The 22,557-nt window shown below is 36.2% G+C and overlaps 3 protein-coding genes across 3 annotated transcripts; 2 read left to right on the forward strand and 1 right to left on the reverse strand.

The window, feature by feature from the left end:
* Positions 1–2,043: 2,043 nt before the first annotated feature.
* Positions 2,044–2,865, reverse strand: LOC142606131 (uncharacterized). Its single transcript, XM_075777530.1, has 2 exons — positions 2,645–2,865; positions 2,044–2,527 (listed from the first exon to the last, which is right to left on the reverse strand). The coding sequence occupies exons 1-2, from the start codon at positions 2,863–2,865 to the stop codon at positions 2,044–2,046; spliced, it is 705 nt and encodes a 234-aa protein (XP_075633645.1).
* Positions 2,866–9,833: 6,968 nt separating this feature from the next.
* On the forward strand, positions 9,834–12,520 carry LOC142607327 (L-type lectin-domain containing receptor kinase SIT2-like). The gene has a single exon (XM_075778774.1). It carries the CDS (start codon positions 10,172–10,174, stop codon positions 12,230–12,232), a length of 2,061 nt encoding a protein of 686 aa, XP_075634889.1. The 5' UTR covers positions 9,834–10,171; the 3' UTR covers positions 12,233–12,520.
* A 5,934-nt stretch (positions 12,521–18,454) lies between these two features.
* Positions 18,455–21,283, forward strand: LOC142607005 (putative L-type lectin-domain containing receptor kinase I.6). The gene has a single exon (XM_075778410.1). It carries the CDS (start codon positions 18,686–18,688, stop codon positions 20,732–20,734), a length of 2,049 nt encoding a protein of 682 aa, XP_075634525.1. The 5' UTR covers positions 18,455–18,685; the 3' UTR covers positions 20,735–21,283.
* Positions 21,284–22,557: the final 1,274 nt, after the last annotated feature.

Raw genomic sequence — 22,557 nt, forward strand, 5'->3', positions numbered from 1 at the left:
TCCACTAACCCCGGGTATAATTATGTCCATCTTTGTAAATGCCACATTACATCCATGAACTTCCATCGTGGGCTGACCTCAAATGGAATGACCAGCTTGCTCGATGACCAAGTTTCTTTGGCTTTATCACATAGCCAAAATAGGTGGCACGTGGATTCAGATGCTTTACCACAAGAGTCACAGATGCTATCCTTAGTGATACTTCTCTTCTGCAAGTTCTCTTTGGTGGCTAGAATATTCTTGCATGCTTTCCAAGCGAAATGTTTGATCTTGTTTGGCACATTCATGTCCCAAAGGCATCTCCATGTCTGTTTTAAGGCAGTAGGGTCAGAGCTTTCAGTTATATTACCATCAGACTACATAATTTGGGCTAGTTTGTAAGCACTCCTCACTGTGAATGTCCCATTTTTAGTTTCCGACCAAATCATACAATCTATCCCTCCTTGATCACTTAGAGGAATACTTAGCATGGCTTCCACATCCTGTGGAAGGAAACATTGACTGATCAAATCTTTCTTCCACTCCTTTCTGTTCCCATCAATCAGGTCACAAATCCTTACCACTTGCTGACTTGTGTTTTCTGGTGTTACCACTCTATAGGTACTCAGTTTTTGAAGCCATTTATCTTTCCAAACAAGAATCTTTTGTCCATCCCCCACCTGCCATCTTAAACCTCTTTTAACCACATCTTGGGCTGCCCAGATACTTTTCCATGCAAAGGATGGCTGACTTCCCAGGCTAGCCTCAATAAAATCACATCATGGGAAATATTTGGCCTTATAGACTCAGTAGAAGAGTGAGGACGAGTTTGTTTGTAATCTCCATCCCTGCTTCGCCAAGAGGGCCAGGTTAAACAGCTTCAAGTCCCTAAAGCCCATACCACCTTTTTCCTTCGGCAGACACATCTTCTCCTAGCTCAACCACACTAGCTTCTTCTCATCTTTTACCTGCCCCCACCAAAATTGCCTGACCATCCCCATTAGCTCATCGCATAAAGAATTAGGAAGCTTGAAACAGCTCATCGTATAAGACGGGATTGCTTTAGCGACCGCCTTTATCAGTACTTCCTTCCCTGCACTTGAGAGCAATTTTTCCTTCCAACCTGCTAGCTTGTTTGACACCCGAAGTTTCAGCTGAACAAAAGTGTTTCTTTTCGACCTACCTACCAAGGATGGCAGCCCAAGGTAAGATTCATGTTGCTTGATGACCTCTGTGCCAAATGTAGCTTTTATTATTTCCTTGACACCATTGGCTGTGTTATGGCTAAAATATAGTGAGGTCTTGTTCCTATTCAGTTGCTGGCCGAATGACTCTTCATAGACTTGTAGGACCCGCTGAATTTCAAGGCACTCTTTCACTGTTGCCCTCCCAAAAATCAAACTATCATCAGCAAAAAATAGATGTGAGATTCTAGGCCCTCTTGCAGATGCTGCTATACCCCTCAACTCCTTGTCTCGTACAGCCTTGTGTAGCAACGCTAACAAGCCTTCAGTACATATCAAGAATAAATATGGCGACAAAGGGTCCCCTTGACGCAGGCCCCACGTAGGGACAATCTGACCATATGCATGTCCATTGACACGTACTGCATAAGTGACTAGTGAGACACATCTCATGACCAGACAGATCCAGTCCTCATGAAATCCCAATTTGGCCATAAGTTGTTGCAGGCAACTCCATTCTACACGGTCGTAAGCTTTGCTCATATCCAGCTTCAATGCCATCTCCTTGCACTTGCCCTTCCTTTTCCTACTGATGTGATTCATTATCTCATGAGCCACAAGCACATTATCCATGATAAGCCGTTCGAAGACAAAAGCACTTTGGTTTTCACAAATTATATCCTGCAACACCAGCTTCAGTCTGTTTGCCATCGCTTTGGAAACTAACTTATAAGCCACATTGCATAGATTGATTGGTCTATAGTCAGTCACTCTATCGGGATTTTTGGTTTTTGGTACAAGGACAATATGTGTTTCATGAAATTTAGGGGGAGCTGCACCATGGTTAAGAAAATCCAACACAGTCTGTATAACAATAGATTTAACCGTAGGCCAAAAGTGCTGATAGAATAAGGGAGGCATACCGTCGGGTCCAAGCGCTTTCATGGGATGCATCATGAAGGGCCTCAAGCAATTCTGTATTAACCACAGGTTGAGAGGATGTAAACAAGTTCTCGATATATTCTACAAAGGTTCTGCCAATCTCCCCTTCATCCTCTTGCCAATTATCTAACGAGTCCTTGATACAGGAAATAGTATTTCGCTGGTGTCTGCTAGAGGCTTTGGAATGAAAAAAGGAAGTGTTACGATCACCCGACTTCAACCAGCAATTCCTTGATCGCTGATTCCACATGTCTTTTTCCACTGCCATCATTCGGTTCAGCTCCATCCTTGTTTCTTCCACCTCCTCCATATCCACACCACCATCCCGTCTCCCTTCCAACCATTGAAGTCTTTTTTGGAGTGTTGAAATCTTCCGACCTACGTGTCCAAACAGATTTTTATTCCAAGAGGAAAGTGACCTTCTGCATTCATCCATGCATTGTGTAAACAAATTTTGAGAACCCATGCTTATTCCCCTCTCCTAAGCTTTCGACACTACTGCCTCACATTGTTCATCCTTAAGCCACATTGACTCAAACCTGAACATTTTAGACTTTCTATGCTCTTTCCGCCATGTTCGTTTCTCTCTCACTACCAACATGCAATGTTCTGACGTTGACGCTGCCACATGGTGTAGCCTCACTTCCGGGAACATTTTCACCCAGGATGAAGATACTAAGGCCCTGTCTAGATGTTCTCTAACCCAGCCTTGTTCACCCAGCCTCCTACTCCATGTAAAATCTGCCCCAATATAACCCATGTCTCTGAGGTTGCAATGATTTATCACCTCCCTAAAGCTCTTCATCTGCCCTTCAGGCCTTAGGTTACCACCTACCTTCTCTCCTATGTGTAATATTTCATTAAAATCCCCCATACAGAGCCATGGAAGATCACTTCTCGTACCCAGCTCTTCCAATAGCCTCTATGAGTCATTTCTTTTATTGGTTTCCAGATGGCCGTAAAAACCTGTGAATCTCCACGTCCTGTTACTATGTTCTTCAGTAACTATAGCATCAATATGACGAGGAGAGAACATTTGAACATCCACTTTCGTAGAGCTCTTCCATAATAGCACTAAACCACCCCCGTCTTATACTGGGAACTACCAGACCCTATTACCGTTCAAGTTTTCTCTTTACATAGTCCATTTCAGATACTACGAGCTTGGTTTCAATGATGAAAACCAAGATGGGATCTTCCTCCAAAACCACCTTCTGGAGAGCTTTAACTGTGCAGGGGTTTCCAAGCCCCCGACAATTCCAGCAGATGGCCCTCATTGCTCCCGGCGGGGCTGTCCTGCAGCCACCGTCGATCCAAGATGTGTAGCCATTATTTTGCTAAGTGCCATAACCTCTCCCTCCAATTTCTGTCTTTTCCCCATCTCCTCCCTCATCGGTGTTTCCTCTTGAGGAAGTTGTATTTTTTGCTTCAGCCCTAGTTCAATATCTATGTGTTTCACCACCTTTTCTATCTCCTTGTTCCTTATGTTTATATCACAATCCTCCTTCCATGCAGACTCCTTTCCTATCACGTTACTCTTCTTTTTATTCTTTTTCTAAACCGGGCTTTTTGATTTGCTCATTTTTGTCTCACGTAGTGGACTTGGATTATGGGGTCCAATGGAAAATAATGCTTGGGCTTGATGTAAAGTTTGGCCCATGGAGATATTTGTTGGAGTGGGTAAGTCCTTGTCCACATCCATAGTAATTTTGTCCACTGTACACTTAGGCCCAGCCCGTATCTCACTTATCATCTCCAGCTCACTTTCTTTTTTATTTTTTTTTTGGAAACCACCGAAAATCTCTCTTTGTTCTCCTCAAAAACCGGTGATGGATCTGAAAAAGATAAAGATTCCTGATTTGTAGCAGCACTGTGGATAGCGGCATCAATCTCTCGTAACTGATCTTCGAAATTTGTACGCACCAAATTGCTTGGGATCTGCTCTTTCCCAAACGGGCGTAGGATAGCTGTACCCACTGTTTCAGGTCTAGTGAGGTCCACGGCAGCCCCCACATGCGTCTGGCATAGGTCCAACACTGTCATCACTATCCTATGGCCGGTCTGTACTTCCTTGTTGTCGGGCTCATCTTCATCGTTTGAAGCCTCACGACCCACACCACCCTTCTTCGCTGCGATGACCAGCTGTGGTCGTTGAAGGCAATCCGGCGATACTCGCAGCCAAGCACCGAACTGCTTGTCCTCCGCCTTGAGAGTTTCTTTGCTCCGTATCCATTGGACACAATCCCGCTTATCGTGATCAACCTTCCCACAACAGTAGCAGAAAATAGGTAGGCGTTCGTATTTAAATTCTACCCACCTTGACGGAGCGCCACCAATGCGAACCATCCTACCCCGACTCAATGGTTGAGTTATGTCCATCTTCACCCGGATGCGTAAATACCCTTCCAAGCTAAAACCATGCTCGTCCACGACCACCTTCTCCACTGTACCTAGCATACTCCCCATACGTACACTCGCTTCCTTGGTTTGGCTCATAGTGGGTAGCCCATGAATCTGAATCCAGAACGACGCTTCGTGGAACTGAACTTTGTTGACTGCTTTGCCTACACCGAGTTTATGGAGGATCACCAGGTACTTGTCGAATGACCAGGGGCTGAGCAAAAGAACTTCGTCCAAATCTGGCTCGTCCTCGAATTGGAATAGGATCTTGTTTTCACCCATATCACAGACCTCGAAGTTCTTTGCAGTCCGCCACAACGATTTCAACACTCTCACCACCGAGTTAAGGCTTACACGTCTCTTCGTACAGAATTTTCGGACCAAGACCTTTGCAATTTCCGTCACAGGAGCTACCAGGTCCACCTCGCTTCCTACCTTTTTCGTCAGACGTAAACCTGGGCATTTAGTTGCAATCTTGTCCATGTCGGCTGCACCGGGTGAGATGCACTGTGACTGTTTCCACCGCCAAAACAAAGAAAGTTATTTGCCAAAAGGCAAACCTATTTTTCACCTCTATGGTTCCGTAGGGAGCCTAGAGCGAAAACATTAAAGAGATTATTAAACGTACTTTATATGATAGTGTAAATATGTTTTTTACTTATCAAGCAACGGCAATTGAAAGTTTTGTTTTGACATGACAGAGGAAGAACCTAAAAAAGGGAGAGAGAGATAGAAAGTCATAAAGTGTTATGAATACTTTTATATATATATTATGCTGCGATTGTATGCTCATGAAATTGTAAAATAAGTAACTTAATGTTAGGTTAATTTATGGTTAGTCCAGTTTGCTTTTGTATATAAATTTTGCATTGAGTTTATTCTAAAACAAGACCTTACTAGAATATATAGCTGCTAAGGACTTTCACATTGTAGACGTAGACTGTCAGGTTGAACCATGTAGACCTTTTTGTGTGTACTATTTTTTATGCTTCTGCTCATCATTCAATCATCACACAACAATTTTAACAATAAAATAGTTGAATCAACATTGAGTTGAATTAAACGGTGAAACATTAGCCAATTGAGTTTGAAGGAGGAGATGAAGAGTTAAGAGAGGGAGAGAGAAAAACGGATGGGAAATCTGACACAAATAAGCATAAAAAAAAAAAAAAAAAATCCATCTAGGACAATCGAATTTGCTGTAATTATTTGCCACAACTTAACTTAAAGACAATCGCTTTTGTAATTGGTGAATCATTATTTTCATATAGACCTGTCACTTTTTCTCACCATTTACAATTCCAAATGTTAGGGTTATGGTAAAAGATGTGTTCACACTTCGCAGACTCTCTTTTATAAATAGTATAGAAGTGAAATCTAGTGTTAAGGCGAAAACATAAGCATGATAATTCATAATGTGAAATCTAATGTAAACAACAACAACATGTGATATATATAGACATGTGCTTTTGTAATTGGTGAATCATTATTTTCATATAGACTTGTCACTTTTTTCCACCATTTATAGTTTCACATGTTAGGGTTTTTTTTTTGTTGATAATCTTCACATGTTAGGGTTGTGACAAAGATGCGTTCATAGACTCTCTTTTATATATAATATAGATGTGAAATCTAGTTAAGGTGAAAACATAAGCATGAAATCCATTATGTGAAATCTAATATGACCCGTTTGGATGGAGGGGGGAAGGAGGGAAAGTAGAGAGAAGTAGAGTAAAATTTGCTAAAAATAGGCTAATTTTAGACTAAATCTAGTTTACTCCACTTTACTGTACTTCCTCTCAATCCAAACAAACTAGTAAACAACAACAAAACATGTGATATATATATATATATATATATATATATATATGTAGCCATTGAATATATATGAGCAAAGAGGATGACAATATGTGATACATTCCTCAATACATTTCCCTATGAATCTAAATATGTTGGTAAAAAATTTCTTACAAAACATTGTGAATGAGAAACTTCTTTGACATTTATAACGTTTTCAAACAATTTAAAGTAAAGCGTTTATAAAACAATAAAAAAATATAATAGTAAAAACAAGATTTTGTTGAACCACTGTAGGGAGCAAGATGTTCAATGAGGTTTTGCTTTTGAATCGTTTGATAGCTGTAAAATCAATTTATGCACTGTTCTTATATTTTTATGGACACGACTTGTAGAGCAGGAAAACTATATATATATAAGGGTAAATTTTGAATATTAAGGACATGTTTGGTAATGTTGTTTGAATAACAGTTTTCATTGTTTAAACACCATAGTACGTACCATAACACATATTGTGTAGTCTTTTCTCTGTTGAAGGTGTATCTTTCCTCGTGGTCAAAGTATTTTCATAATACTTTTTCACCCACAAATATTTTTGCAACACTTAAATAATGTTACTAGAAAAATATTACTAAATGGACTCTAAATTTGACTAAATTATTATAGCATCCAATGTTCGTTCAAAAAGATGAAATTTGAAATCATTCATGAATGTTTTGTCACGGGAACAATCAATCACAATTAGTTATTGGAAGTTGGAACTTACAATTGGAAAACAACTACTTTTGGTTTTGGGACCCAATTGCGGATGATATCAACACCAAATATCGAATGATAGCTGTTCTATTATGTGAATGGAACATGGATGAAAATCAACTACTTTTATCAATTCTTAATAAACTAAATGAAATTCGAGTACTTTAAAAATGCAGTCAAATCTCAAAACATACAATTTTTGGAACATAAAAAAATTATGTTTGCCGAACAAACAATAATGCAAAGAAAACAAAACTGGTTATTGGGACAGTGAATATACCTTTACCCTTATGAACCAATGGAATAAATGTGTTCTCTATTGACCTAAAATGTTCTAATTAATCAACCAATTATGATAAAATTAAATAAAATGTTGACAAAATAACTAAAAAACTTACCCAAAAATGTAAAATATTGTTACTGACAGAATGATTTTGAAATTTAAACTTTTTATTCCATTAATTATAAATACGTTATATTATACTAAAAAATAATGCAAACTAGAAACACTTTCAAATTGCATACTTGTTATAGATAACCTATTATTCATATAAAATACTCCATTACAAAATATTTTCATTTTCCTGCTAATCACACAAGTCCGCAAATAGTATGTATAATTTTAGTAGTCTTCTATATCTTATTTCAGTGTCACCTTGAGATTTTGAACACAATGAAGGCACAAATGGTTGATTGTTATAAAAAATTTAAAATTTTTAATTTATTTTTTTTGAAGGAGCATCAAATCTTTAATATCCAAAATTTTCATTTTCTTTTACTCATCGTATGGGGAAACATTCAGTAGAACTGTAGAAGTACAAGACCACTTCCTGTAAAATCTAAACTAAAATGACCTGTAAATTTTCAACTGAATTGCCGGTCTTGAAACGTTATTGACTTATTTCTACAAAAGATTCACTTTAAAAGCAATGTAATCTATTTTCAAGTGCCACTGTCCAAATAAATTTCTTGTGAAGTATATGTTTTGACTGCTTATAATAGATCAAACTGGAATAAGAGTTTGATCTGAACCATTGACTTAACAAATAGCTGCTCACGGATGCCTATAGCATGAAAAAGCAACCTTCCCAAGATCTTGTACGCACAAGTATCTTTCACATGGAAAATTTTAATTTCTAGAATTTTCTTTTGTTCATTTCAAGCGATGCTAAGGTCCTATACACTTTTCTAAAATGGCGTGCTAAGGAATAGTAGAAATATCATTTCGTCCTTTGTGTGTATGAATTCAAGAAGGGATTAAAACAACCATTTTTCCTGCCCGGCTGTTCATACTGATCATGTGTGGATTAAGAGAAATGTATATAGGTAGCATAAGACAAAAACTTTACGGACAAAAACATTGGATGTGAATTTTGACAATAAATTCACTCTTCAATTGTAGGTTCCAGTTAGCTCAACTGGTAAAGTCTCTGATAGTTGTATAAAAGATCTGGGGTTCAATCTCCGCCTACACCAAAAACTGATTGGTGTCTTGATCTGATGTTAAAGAACTATCATCAGAAGCGAACGTTATAGGTCGAAACTCTTTAAAAAAAAAAAAATTCACCATTCAATTATATTTTCTTCTTATACTCTCTATGCTTACAAAATTTCCAAAAAAATTAAAGGTCAATAATTATATATTTCATTAATCATATGTTTAAATTTCAAATTTTTATAGTCTAAAATTTTGCATCTAATATAAGTTTATAGATTGAATAGTAAATAACATTCGATAGATATGAAATTTGGCATAAATACTAAGGACATAAAGAATATACAATCTAATGATTGAATTTTCAAAATATGTAACTATAGTAATTTTTTTAGTATGAGTTGTAGTTATTGGCTACAATTAAGTTTGTAACCAAACTTTGTTTAAAAAATGAATATTCATTCTATTACTTTTTTTTTTAATGTTTGTGTTCATTTTGTTTATGACAAACTGTACCTTCTATCTTTCTGGTTTTGAATGAAATGTTATTTCTAAAAAAAAAAAAAAAATTGCGAGATAATACCTTAGGAGATTCTATTTGAGGTCTTAATATAATATATATGGATACCACTCAACTCAAAAATTTAAGTTTATGAGTTTGGACAAATTATATCTATGATATATCTAATAATGAAAGCCTTACAATTAATTTTTTCAGGCCTCCTATTGTGTCATCTCATCCACCATATCATTCACTTTTTTTCCCTTTATATTTTCATTCTATTTTTAATTTGAATAAATTAAATATAGATAATGTAAATTGTTTAGTCACCACCTCAAATTCATCTTTTTCAAACTCAATTACTTTGTGAAAGTCACCATGGCATAGAAAGGGGATTGATGAAGTAGTATTTTAATTATTTTTTTTCTCTCCAATGAAAAAAGTTTCATTTAATAGGAACCCATTCTCTAAACTTGCAATGGCACTGGCACACCTTGTAGGATCATTGCTCTTTAACATATTCAAGTCCAAGAGACTTAAAAGAATGGTCTCTCTCTCTCTGAGTTTGTGTATGTATATTCACAAGTGCAATGCATACGCACCCGTGTTAAGTTCATAAGTCTTAGCACAAACTGGTTAACCTATTAGAAAGGAGAAATTTGCAGAAAAGAGCTACAGTACCAAAATTTCTACCAGAAATCGGTAGTGTAGACAACCGCAACTGAGATGAAATATAGAGCACTAATTATGATAAAATTCAGAAATACTTCTCTTTATTGAGATTGGCAGCAATACGGATAAATAAGTCCTGCCATTTTCAGACACCATGTAAATGACCAAGTATCTAGAAGCCTAGACGTTGCTTAGAGTCAATTCTGGCAGCTACCATGACTGCTCCTAGCAGCGGTGTCAAAGTTTGTTGCTGATTGATAGATGAGAGTTCTACCAAACATTACAAACATGATTACATCTCATTGACCAATTGACGGAATATAAAGAATTTAAGCTATCAGAAGAAATAGAGAATTTGACACTCTTATCTACTTTCTGACTGAATTGTTAGGTGAGCCCACGACTATGGCAACACACATACTGATGTTTAACTTGGGCAAAGAAGAAGACTCATTTCTCTGAGTCTGAGACTTTAAAATAACCAAAAGCCTTCTCTTCACAAAAATGAGCGTTTTCCAACTTTTCCCAATGGCTACAATCCTTAGATCACTTCATTTTCTGACAATTCTGTATGTTTCCAATATTCCTCTGGCCTTTGCTCAAAATGAAAACCAATTCATCTACAATGGCTTCCTTCAAGCCAAGCTGCATCTTGATGGATCTGCTAAAATTACCAGCAGTGGCCTACTGCTGCTAACCAATACCGTAAACATTTCATACCCACAAGTTGGTCATGCTTTCTTCCAATTTCCTTTAAAATTCAACACAACTTCCTCAGGTTTAAGTCCATCTCTCTCATTTTCTACAAACTTTGTATTTGCCATTGTTCCACAAGTGCCAAATGTTGGAGCTCACGGCATGGCCTTCACCATCAGTCCATCAAGTAACTTCACCAACGCTGTAGGAAATCAGTATCTAGGACTGTTCAATTCTTCAAATGAAGGCCTTACTTCAAACCACATTTTGGCCATCGAGCTTGACACTGCTCTGAATCCAGAATTTGGAGATATTGATAAAAATCATGTGGGAATTGATTTAAATAGCCTGAACTCAACTGATTCAGCTTCTGCAATGTATTTTTCCAATAAAGAAGGGAAGAATATAAGCTTGGCGCTCACAAGTGGGAATCCAATGCATCTTTGGATAGACTATAATGAGGCAGAAAAGTTACTGACTGTAACACTAGCCCCGAACGGAATCCCAAAACCAAACCGGCCTCTCATGTCAAAACCTATTGATCTGTCTCAGTATCTCTTGGAATCTATGTATGTTGGTTTCTCTTCAGCCTCTGGTACACTTGTTCCAAGCGACCACTATGTTCTTGGATGGAGCTTTAATAAAAGTGGACAAGCACAAAGCCTTGATGTTTCGAAGCTTCCTCCACTTCCTCAACAACGGAAAACAAAAGAGATACTGGGACTAATGATCATGGTTTTGGTCATAGCAGTAATACTTGTGCTACTAACAATTACTGGAGCTGCTTACATTATAAGAAGGAAGAAGTATGAAGAAATACGTGAAGATTGGGAACAGGAGTATGGTCCTCACAGGTTCATCTATAAGAATCTCTACAAATCCACCAAAGGTTTCTCAGACAAAGAGCTTCTTGGAGCAGGAGGTTTTGGAAAGGTTTATAGAGGAATTCTTCCCTCTTCCAATATACAAATTGCAGTCAAGAAAGTCTCCCATGATTCCAAACAAGGAATAAAGGAATTTGTGGCTGAGATCATTAGCATTGGAAGGCTGAGGCACAGGAACTTGGTGCAGCTCCTAGGATACTGCCGGCGACGAGGTGAACTCCTTTTGGTCTATGATTATATGCCAAACGGAAGCCTTGACAAGTTCTTATATAGGAATGAAAAACCAAACCTTAACTGGCTCCAACGATTTCGAATCCTCAGAGGAGTAGCAGCTGGCCTTCTTTACCTACATGAAGATTGGGAACAGGTTGTTCTACACAGGGATATAAAAGCAAGCAATGTTCTATTAGATGCTGAATTAAATGGAAGACTAGGAGATTTTGGACTTTCCAGATTATATGACCACGGTACCAATCCTCAAACAACCCATGTGGTTGGGACTGTCGGTTATTTGGCTCCAGAGCTTACTAGAACAAGAAGGGCAACCACTTGCACTGATGTGTTTGCTTTTGGGGCTTTCATGCTTGAGGTGGCTTGTGGAAGGAGGCCTGTAGAGCAACAAGGACTTACAGAAGAAGTAATATTGGTTGACTGGGTGTTTGAGTGCTGGAGAAAAGGATCTATCCTTGATGCAAGTGATCCTCGATTGGAAGGTAATTATGTGGTGGAGGAAATGAAGTTGGTTTTGAAACTAGGCCTGCTTTGCTCACAGTCAATGCCAGCAGCTAGGCCTAGTATGAGGCAAGTGACGCAGTTTTTGGATGGCAATGCTAATCTGCCAGAATTACCAAATGAAGGTGGATGTTTTGGTACATTTAAAGGCAATGAAGCGTTTGATTTCTTATTGTCGATTCCTTCATCATCCGCCAAGGGTTCTGCTGCTTCCTTGTCTAGTACTGATTCAATCCTCCTAAGCGGTCGCTGAATTAGTTATCATGCAATTTTTAGAATAGACTTTGGATCAATGCTTGGGATAGTTGGGACCAATTCGAACAGTGGCAAATTGAAAACTTACTGATTGCTTGGGGTGGGTTGTAGAGAAGTGAAAATAGAAACTTTTGAAGCATGTGTTGTATATAGACTCTTCTGCTTAATATAGAAACTGCAGTTAGTTATTAGTCTACTTATCCTCTACTTAGTACTACGATAAGATTAGTGTATTGCAGAAATCGGATTAGGCGTTTCATTAAATTTTAGAATACTGGAAGTCCACAGCCTGTGATTGCTCTCCTTTAAGAAGGCATCATCCATAATTAATTGTCTATTATTAAATTAATGGTTAAGGTGAAATCATAAGCAGGATTTTCATAATGTGAAGTCTAATGTTAAGGTGAAAACTTTAAGCCCTTGGGCTCCATTAATTACAAATAAGTCCTTGCATATTAAGATCATTACAAGTACCTTATTTGATAGCTTTTTAAATTAATTAACAGTAAATAAAGCAGACCTAAGGGACTTAAAGTGCAGATTTTTCCCCCATAATCTTTTAGAGAAATCAAATTAAAAATAAGAGAAACAAAAACACTCTAATAAACCTATAAATTATAAACTCTTGACAACATAATTCTGAATTGTAAAATTCCAAAAGCAAAAAGAATCATGGAATAGTGAGAAAACAGTTTGGTCACAATATTAAGAAATATATAACCCAAATATCCCTTCACAAAATCAAATTGTAGATTTTGCAGAGATTTAATCCAATATTAATCTATTGTAAGAAGTGTAAAGTTTTGCATTTTTTCTTTATTATATGAAGAATGAGAAAGATCAAAGAAAATTAATAGTCTTCTGTTGCTTTTAGTGTTACCTTGAAATTTTGGACAAAGAAAGCAAAAGGTTGATTTTTTTTATTTTTTTTTGCATTGAATCTTGTTGGGTTATTTAGAACTTGGTTTTTTTTTTTTTTTTTTGGGAAATAATTACAACATGTTAGTAACTCGCTCGAACCCTTTCCCCCTTAGACCCCAAGCATTTTGTGCATTGGGAGGTGCCAATTCAGCTACAAAACCTTTGGCTAGAACTTGGTTGTTGATTACATAGTAAATGAAACAAATTATTCCAATTAATTTGGTTTCGCCAATTTATCAATTATGAGTAAACAATTAAAGCATATGAGGCATATCAAGTAGATGTGCTCAAAAGCAATCACAATGAAGTGGTGATATGATGACAAAGTGGAAAACCAATGGAGAACACTCCAATGGAAAAACCACTACGAGGGAAACCTTCCTCAATAAGATAATCCACTATGATAAGAGAAGTTTCGCAATTAAAGGAAAAACATTTTCCTAGACTTTACGACCCGTAGAACTTACATGTAAGACCTTTTATTATTGTAGAACATTTGAACGCTTTAACCAAATGGATGTCTTCACGGTTGAAGCACCCATGTTTGACTAGAACCTTTGACTGATTCCAAGAATCTCTTGAAGCTTTACCCTTCAAATTGTAGCATTGGGATAACACTGTGACTTCAAACTTGATCACCAATTTGCAAGGATAGAGCCTTCAGATCTACTTCTTGAACTCTAGTATAATAGGGAAATAGAGAGAATTAGGGTTAAGATCTCTTCTGTGCAAAAAAAGTGCACTCTCTCTCTCTCTTTCTCTCTCTCTTCTCTCTCTAGGTGACGCCAATGTGTCCCTATGTAGTCTGGAAGGCACAACACAAATTAGGGCTCAAAGAGATGACCTAATGGGCCATTTTAGAAATAGATTATGTGATTCTTGATCGATGAAGGATGTGTTAGCTATATGTTAACAATTTTCAAGTATGTGTTGAGAATCTAGAAACTCCTTTTTCCTTGAGCAGAACTTTAGTATTTGTCTTGAACTTGAAAATACACATTCTAACTTAATAAGACTTACAATTTGTCATGATTTTCCAACACTTAACTTACTAGACCTACCAAATCTATAATATCCAAAACCTTCAATTTTCTGTTACTAAACATATGGAGGAACACTTTGTAGAAAGTTGACTAGACTAGTATTTGCTACAAATGATTCACTACCAAGAAATTTAGTGTCCATTTAGGAACAACTTGTCTAGTTTTTTGCTAAAAGTATGATAGATAAAAGGTACAAGTTAAATAAAGTAAGTAGGTAACTTACGTGGGACTCGCAAATAGTAGGAACAATAAAAAATAAGCAATAAGTTAGCTTATAAGTGCATTTCAAAATGGCATTTAATCTATATTTTGTATAAATATAATTTTTAATAGTCTTTCTGTTGCTTATTTTAGTGTTACCTTCAAATTTTGGACACAATCAAAGCACAATTGGTTGATTTTTTTTTGCATCAAAACCTTAATATCCAAAACCTTCAATTTCTTTTACTTATCATTTGGAGGAACATTCAGTAGAAGGACAAGACTACAGCCTGGAAAATCTAAATAAAAAATGATCAGTAAATTTTTGACCAAATTGCCAGTCTTGAAAAGTTATCCTTACAAAAGATTCACTTTAAAAGCAATTTAATTTATTTTCAAGTGCCACTACCTAAATAAATTTATTGTGAAGTATATATTTAGGGTGGTTCTAATAGATCAAATTGGTATTGGAAGTTGATCAGAAATTCAGAACTATTGAAGGAAAAAAAAAATAGTTACTCACAGGTTGTTGTGGCTCCGGAAATCTAGCGTATTCATTATAAAAATATAACTTTAATATATCAATATCACCAAACACACACACACACACACACACACAGAGGACAAATAAATGAAGTTTTACAATCCTCTACTAACAAAATGAAAAAGAAAAAATGGACTGATAAAAGATAAAGTGAGAGAGAGTTTGAAACAATGATAGAGAAGAGAAAAATGAGGGGAGAGAGAGAGGCAGAGAGCAACAGATGATACTTGCAGTGACTGCGAGTTGAGTTGCTGATGAGAACAACACCATTGAGAAGCACAACAAATTGTCACAATATTTTCACAATAACTAAGATGTTAGCCCATCATAAGTCAAAATAAAATTAATAAAATATTAGATTGGAACCACCATAATTAAATACAAGGGTGTTGTGAAAATGTTGTAAGATTTTGTTGTGTAAATAAAATTTCTCTAATTTTTATTGTTATCCTTTTAAATTTTTTGTTCAAGGGATTAAGGATTAAGGATTACGTCTGGGGTCAAGATTATTTTTGTTAAACCAAAATTTATGGGATTCTCAAGTCAAAGTGGTTAATATTTTTTTAGGTAGACAAAACACGTTAGCTTTAAAATAATGGGTAAATTGCAAATTATACCCCTGAAGTTTGGGTTGCTTGGACTTTACACCCCAAAGTTTAAGAATTTTGATTTTACATCCTGAAGTTTGGTTCCGTAAGCAGTTCACCCTCCACAGTTAGTTTTTGCTATAAAGTGACATAATGGCGTGTTTAATTTTTGTCAAATCAACCCTAAAGCTACATCGTTTCAATAAAAAGATAAAAACTTAATTGGCACCATCTAAACGGTACAATTTTGCTCAAGCTAAATTACAAAACTCCTATCCTAAACTACACCGTTTTAGTTATATTCTAAAATCCCAAATCACTCTTATCATCACATCAGCTACTCCCAAATCGTACAACAGGCATCAACGTGAGTTACTCATAGAAAGAATCACCAAAGATGAGTTCACGCTATATGCAATAGTGGCAATGAAAATCCTTTGGATAACACAAGAGGATGCTCTGGTTTCAAACACTAAACCCAATTCAGCCAATTTAGGGATATTTAGGGATCTTGATTCTTGAGTCGCTCTTTGAATTTTCAAGGCATTGATTTAGATTGAATGATGTTGAGAGGCCATTATCAAATATACATTTGTTACACTGACAAGCTTAATACCATCCATAATTCCATATAAATCAAAAAGTAGTTGAAAACATCATTGTCTAAGATGACATACCGTGAAGATTCTGAGGTAGTTCTCCCACTTTTGAAAAATCAATCTTTACCCCCTCCCCTCCCCCCCCAAAAAAAAGTGATAATGAAATCACTTCTTTGCTAATCGTTAAACAGAATTTTCGCCTATATATAATCCTATTTGACTTTTACTTTCAAAGCTTCATGCTGTGTGTATCAAACCGGAAAGAAAAAAAAAATGAAGGGTATCTAGCGCCATAGACCCCATTTTTGTAGTCCGATGAATCTACTCTAGAGATACTCTTTATTTTGTTAGCTTCTTGTTAAGTATTTATCTTGTGGTGGTGGATGGGTTCTCACGATGATGCATTGACGCCTACTCTACAATTTGGGAGTAGCTAATGTGATGATACGGGTGATTTGAGATTTTAGAATTTGACTGAAATAGTGTAGTTTAGGAATTGAGTTTTGTATTTTAGCTTGGGAAAAACTGTACCATTTGGATGGTGCTAGGTAAGCTTTTATTTTTCATTGAAATGGTGTAGTTTTGGAGCTGATTTGGCAAAAATAAAACATGTCAGCATGTACATGTGTCCCTTAACAGTAGAAACTAACCGCGAGAAGTGAATTGTTAACGGAACTAAAGTTCAAGGTGTAAAATCAAAGTTCTGAAACTTTGGAGTGTAAAATCCAAGCAACGTCAAATTTTAGAGGTATAATTTGCAATTTACCCTGAACTAATTATATATAATTTTTATTTTGCAAATATAGTTGATCATATGAACACCCTTACACGTAGAGCGGCCACTTAGGATCCTATAACATGAAAAAGAGACCTTCCCAAGTACATCTCCCCAAAATCCTGTATACACAAGTATCTTTTGCGTTGAAAATTTTAATTTCTAGAATTTTCTTTTGTTCATATCAAGCAATGCTAAGGTCCTAGTATACAATATTCTAAATTGGTGTGCTGAGGAAAGATAGAGAGTGTAGTTTGTGTTTATGAAGTCAAGAAGGGATTCAAACAACCATTTTTCGTGTTCTTACTTAACCACGTGTGGATTAGGAGAAATATAGATAGCGTAAGACTAAATTCAAGGGAAATGAAACTATACACAAGCATATCCTATCTGATGTAACAGAAAATTTGGTTTCTTGTAAGAAAGTAAAGGCTACTGATGTGATTAGATTATTCCTTCTAGTATTTTATTTTTATTTTTACGTTCGCTCATTTTGTTTATGACAAATTGTACTTTCTAACTTGGAAGAAATGGTGTAGTTTAGGATTGGAGTTTTGTATTTTAGCTTGGGAAAAACTATACCCTTTGGATGGTGCCAGGTAAGCTTTTATATTTCATTGAAATGGTGTAGTTTTGGGGCTAATTTGGCAAAAATAAAACACGTCGGCATGCACATGTGTCACTTAATAGTAGAAACTAACCGTGAGAAGTGAATTGCTAACGGAACCAAAGTTCAGGGTGTTAAATCAAAGTTCTGAAACTTTGGAGTATAAAATCCAAGTAACATCAAACTTTAGGGGTATAATTTGCAATTTACCCTAAACTAATTATATATAATTTTTTTTTTGCAAATATAGTCAATCATATGAACACCCTTACATGTAGAGCGGCCCCTTAGGATCCTATAACATGAAAAAGAAACCTTCCCAAGTACATCTCCCCAAAATCCTGTATACACAAGTATCTTTGGCTTTATAAATTTTAATTTCTAGAATTTTCTTTTGTTCATTTCAAGCAATGCTAAGGTCCTAATATACAATATTCTAAATTGGTGTGCTAAGGAAAGATAGAGAGTGTAGTTTGTGTTTATGAAGTCAAGAAGGGATTCAAACAACCATTTTTCGTGTTCTTACTTGACCACGTGTGGATTAAGAGAAATATAGGTAGCGTAAGACTAAATTCAAGGGAAATGAAACTATACACAAGCATATCCTATCTGATGTAACAGAAAATTTGGTTTCTTGTAAGAAAGTAAAGGCTATTGATGTAATTAGAATATTCCTTCTAGTATTTTATTTTTATTTTTATGTTCGTTCATTTTGTTTATGACAAATTGTACTTTCTACATTTTTGGTTTTGTCTAATATGAGGTTTGCGGCTTGTGATATTTAGTTAATAACTGTTTTTGTAGCTTGCTAGCACTGTGTAATCTTGTTTTTGATTTTTTTTTTTTTTTTTAAATGAGGAAAGCTCATGCCTCTTTTGTGCTTAAAATGATGAGAATGATTTCTGAGTCCTGAGCCATCAAAATTGCAAAATTACAAAATCATTTTCCTAATCATAGTTGGTGGCTGAGAAAGATTATTATGACTGCCTCAGCCCTCCCTCACATCAGGGTGGACCCCTTTTCCCACACCATTCTAAACAATTTGAACAATAAATAATTGGGCCAAAGAATGAAAAAAAGAAGAAGAAAAAAGCCATTTTCTAGGAGTATGTGACATTTTAAACAGCAAAAGCTCTGTATTCTCAGAGATGAACCTTTTTCCCACTTTTTCTTAATGGCGACTGTGGTTACATCACTTCCCTTTATGATAACTCTCTACTTCATCTTTAAACTGCCATTCATGTGTGCTCAAAAGGACCAGTTCATCTATAATGGCTTCAATCAAGCAAATCTACATCTAGATGGAATTGCAGAAATCCACCCCAATGGTCTATTGCAACTCACCAACACTTCAAAACAAGAAGTTGGTTATGCTTTCTACCCACTTCCTTTAGAATTCAACAATTCTTCTTCTTCTTCTTCTTCTTCTTCTTCTTCTTCTTCTGTTTTACCTCGGTCTCTTTCATTTTCCACAAACTTCATATTTGCAATAGTTCCTCAAATGCCAATGTTGGGTGGGCATGGCATTGCCTTCATCATCAGTCCCTCACGGGAATTCACTTATGGTGTAGCCAGCCAGTATCTAGGAATCTTCAATTTCTCAAATAATGGCAGTCCAACAAACAACATATTAGCCATTGAACTTGATACTGTTAAAAGTCCTGATGTACAAGATATAGATAGTAACCATGTGGGAATTGATGTGAATGGTCTGGTATCAAATGAATCAGCTCCTGCAACCTACTTTTCTGGTCAAGAAGGGAAGAACAGAAGCATAGAGCTAATGAGTGGCAACCCAATGCATCTTTGGATAGACTACAACGAAACAGAAAAGTTACTGAATGTAACACTAGCCCCGACCAGCATCCCAAAACCAAACCGTCCTCTCTTGTCAAAACACATTGATCTGTCCCAATATCTTTTGGAATCTATGTATGTTGGTTTCTCTGCAGCCACTGGTGTAGTTGCAAGTGACCACTATATTCTTGGATGGAGCTTTAATAAAAGTGGACAAGCACAAAGCCTTGATGTTTTGAAGCTTCCTCAACCTCCCCGACAAAGGAAAAGTAAAGAGAATCCAGTAAGAATGATCATAATTTCTCTCATAGCAGTTGTGGTTGTGCTGGTATTGGTCACTGGAGCAACTTTTATTTGGAGGAGGAAGAAATATGAAGAAATACGTGAAGATTGGGAAAGCGAGTATGGTCCTCACAGGTTCATCTACAAGAATCTCTACAAAGCAACCAAGGGTTTCTCAGACAAAGAGCTTCTTGGAGCAGGAGGTTTTGGAAAGGTTTATAAAGGAACACTTTCTTCTTCCAATAGACAAATTGCAGTCAAGAAAGTCTCCCATGATTCAAAACAAGGGATGAAGGAATTTGTGGCTGAAATCATTAGCATGGGCAGGCTGAGGCACAGGAACTTGGTGCAGCTCCTAGGATATTGCCGGCGAAAGGGTGAACTCCTCTTGGTCTATGATTATATGCCCAACGGAAGCCTTGAAAAATTCTTATATGGAAATGAAAAATCAAACCTTAGTTGGCTTCAACGATTTCGAATCCTCAAAGGAGTAGCATCTGGCCTTCTCTACCTTCATGAAGAGTGGGAACAAGTTGTTCTACATAGAGATGTAAAAGCAAGCAATGTTCTATTAGATGCTGAATTAAATGGAAGGCTAGGAGATTTTGGCCTTGCAAGATTATGTGACCACGGTGCCAATCCCGAAAGCACCAATGTAGCTGGAACTGTGGGTTATTTGGCTCCCGAGCTTACTAGAACAGGAAGGGTAACCACTTACACTGATGTGTTTGCTTTTGGGGCATTCATGCTGGAGGTAGCTTGTGGAAGAAAGCCTATAGAGCCACAAGGACTACCTGAAGAGGTAATTTTAGTTGATTGGGTCTTCGGGTGCTGGAGAAAAGGAGCCATTCTTGACGCTAGTGATGCAAGATTGGAAGGTAATTATGTAGTGGAGGAAATGGAATTGGTTTTGAAATTAGGCTTGCTTTGCTCACACTCAACGCCAGCAATTCGGCCTAGCATGAGGCAAGTGATGCAGTTTTTGGACGGCAATGCTGATCTGCAGGAATTACCACATGAGAGTGCTTGTGTTGGTAACTTTACTAGCGTTGAAGCATCTGAGATCTTATTGTCAATTCCTTCATCATTTGGCATGGGTTTGACGCCCTTTTCTAGTAGTAATTCTATCCTCAATGGCCGTTGATGAATTAGCTGAATATCATGCTAGGGGTACACTAGTTTAAGGGTCATTGCTTAAATCAACCGTTGGCGCACAGAAAGCTTAGATATTGCCTTAAAGGTGGATAGAAGAAAAAGGAATTTGAGAAGAATATGATGTATTCAGTTTCTTTCACTTACTACAGAATGTAATAGCTAGCAATATACTGAAGCTTTAAATAGTACTAAAATAATGATTAATTCAGTTGCAAGCTTTGTAGATGAATATTTATGTAGTGATTTGCATAAACGGTGGCTGATTTTAGAACACTGAAACCCCACAGCCAGCAATCACTCTGTTTGAAAATTAAATAGCTAGTTGTCTGGTTTATGAATATAAAAGTTTAGCTGTCTCCCAATTTTGACCCATTGATCAAATTAGGTTAAATTAATTAATTAGCCAATCACACAACTCACACACCCAAAAGAACGATATTTTTACGCAAAGAAAAACCCACAACAGGCGAAAACTCTCGGAGGAAGTAGCCCAGCAAACCGATTACAATACAAAATGCTTACAAAACCCTCCTAGTTCTATGTACGCTCTGTTTGTTTCGATGTAAAATATTTGTAAAGGTAAAATATTTTACATGTAAAATATTTACAAGAAAATATTTTCATTTTACAGTGTTTGGCAAATGTAAAATGTTTGTCTAGGATGTAAAATGTTTGGTGTGAAGTACTGAGCAAATGTAAAATGTTTTCCCAAAATTTTAAATGTAAAATATTTTACATAAATTTGTCTAGGATGATTTAGTTGACTGAAAATATTTTACTTTTGACTAAATATTTTACTGTAAAAAAAACACTGTAAAATTGGAAAATATTTTTTTGAAAATATTTTACATCGAAACAAACAGAGCGTTAGTGAAGCTACTTGGCGCAACCATGGTTTTTAAGCCCAACTTTTATTTTATACTAGCATTATGCCCATGCAATGCACGGCTTAATCAAAATTCATACGTAAATAGATTTTTTTTTTATGAATTTACTTAGAATTAAATAATAGAATAGATAATAAAAATAAATAAATATTTTACTTTTAAGTTCTAGTATAATAAATTCATATTGTGTGAAACTAAGGTATTATGAAATGCATATATATATATATATATATATATATATATATATGCATTTCAAGTTAGATAATATGTTACATCTTCCCAATTTTCGGAAGACTTACAGAAAAATTGACTTGTTCTATATGTGAGACACCACCGTTAACACGGCAACTAGAACTAGGTGGTCTATTGCACTTCTTCATGCTTAATGTAAAAAAGATATCCATGTATAAAATAAGTGAAAAGATCATTTTGGTCCTTCAAATTTGTGGTCACAGTCAATTTGGTCACTACATTTTGATAACAATCAATTTAGTCATTGTTATTTTCAATTTACACTTAATTTGGTCTTTACCATTAAATCACTAACGGTGCGCATATGTGGCTAACGGTATGCATTGTTGGCATGCCTAATGTTGCTGTGTCTAAGTTTAAGTGCCCACGTCAGCGCTAAAGATGACAAAAAAAGACGCATCAACATTTAAAAAAAATCAAATTAAACAAAAATTAATTATGAAAAAGGTGAACCACTAGACCAAAAATTATATAATAAATCCATAAAAAAAATACAAAAATCTTGGAATCCATTGCTTTATAGCACAAGAGTAGTTTTGTGTGTGTGTGTGTGTGGAGATAGTACAAGAGTTCTGGTCATATTGTGTTGTCTTTTATTTGGGTTAAGTTTTGTATGATTGGAAGATGAAGGCTATTGCCAGCATCCTTCATCCTTTTTTTTCTTTTTCTTTTT

This window comes from Castanea sativa, chromosome 8, assembly GCF_040712315.1.
Source record: "Castanea sativa cultivar Marrone di Chiusa Pesio chromosome 8, ASM4071231v1".
Classification (NCBI taxonomy): domain Eukaryota; kingdom Viridiplantae; phylum Streptophyta; class Magnoliopsida; order Fagales; family Fagaceae; genus Castanea; species Castanea sativa.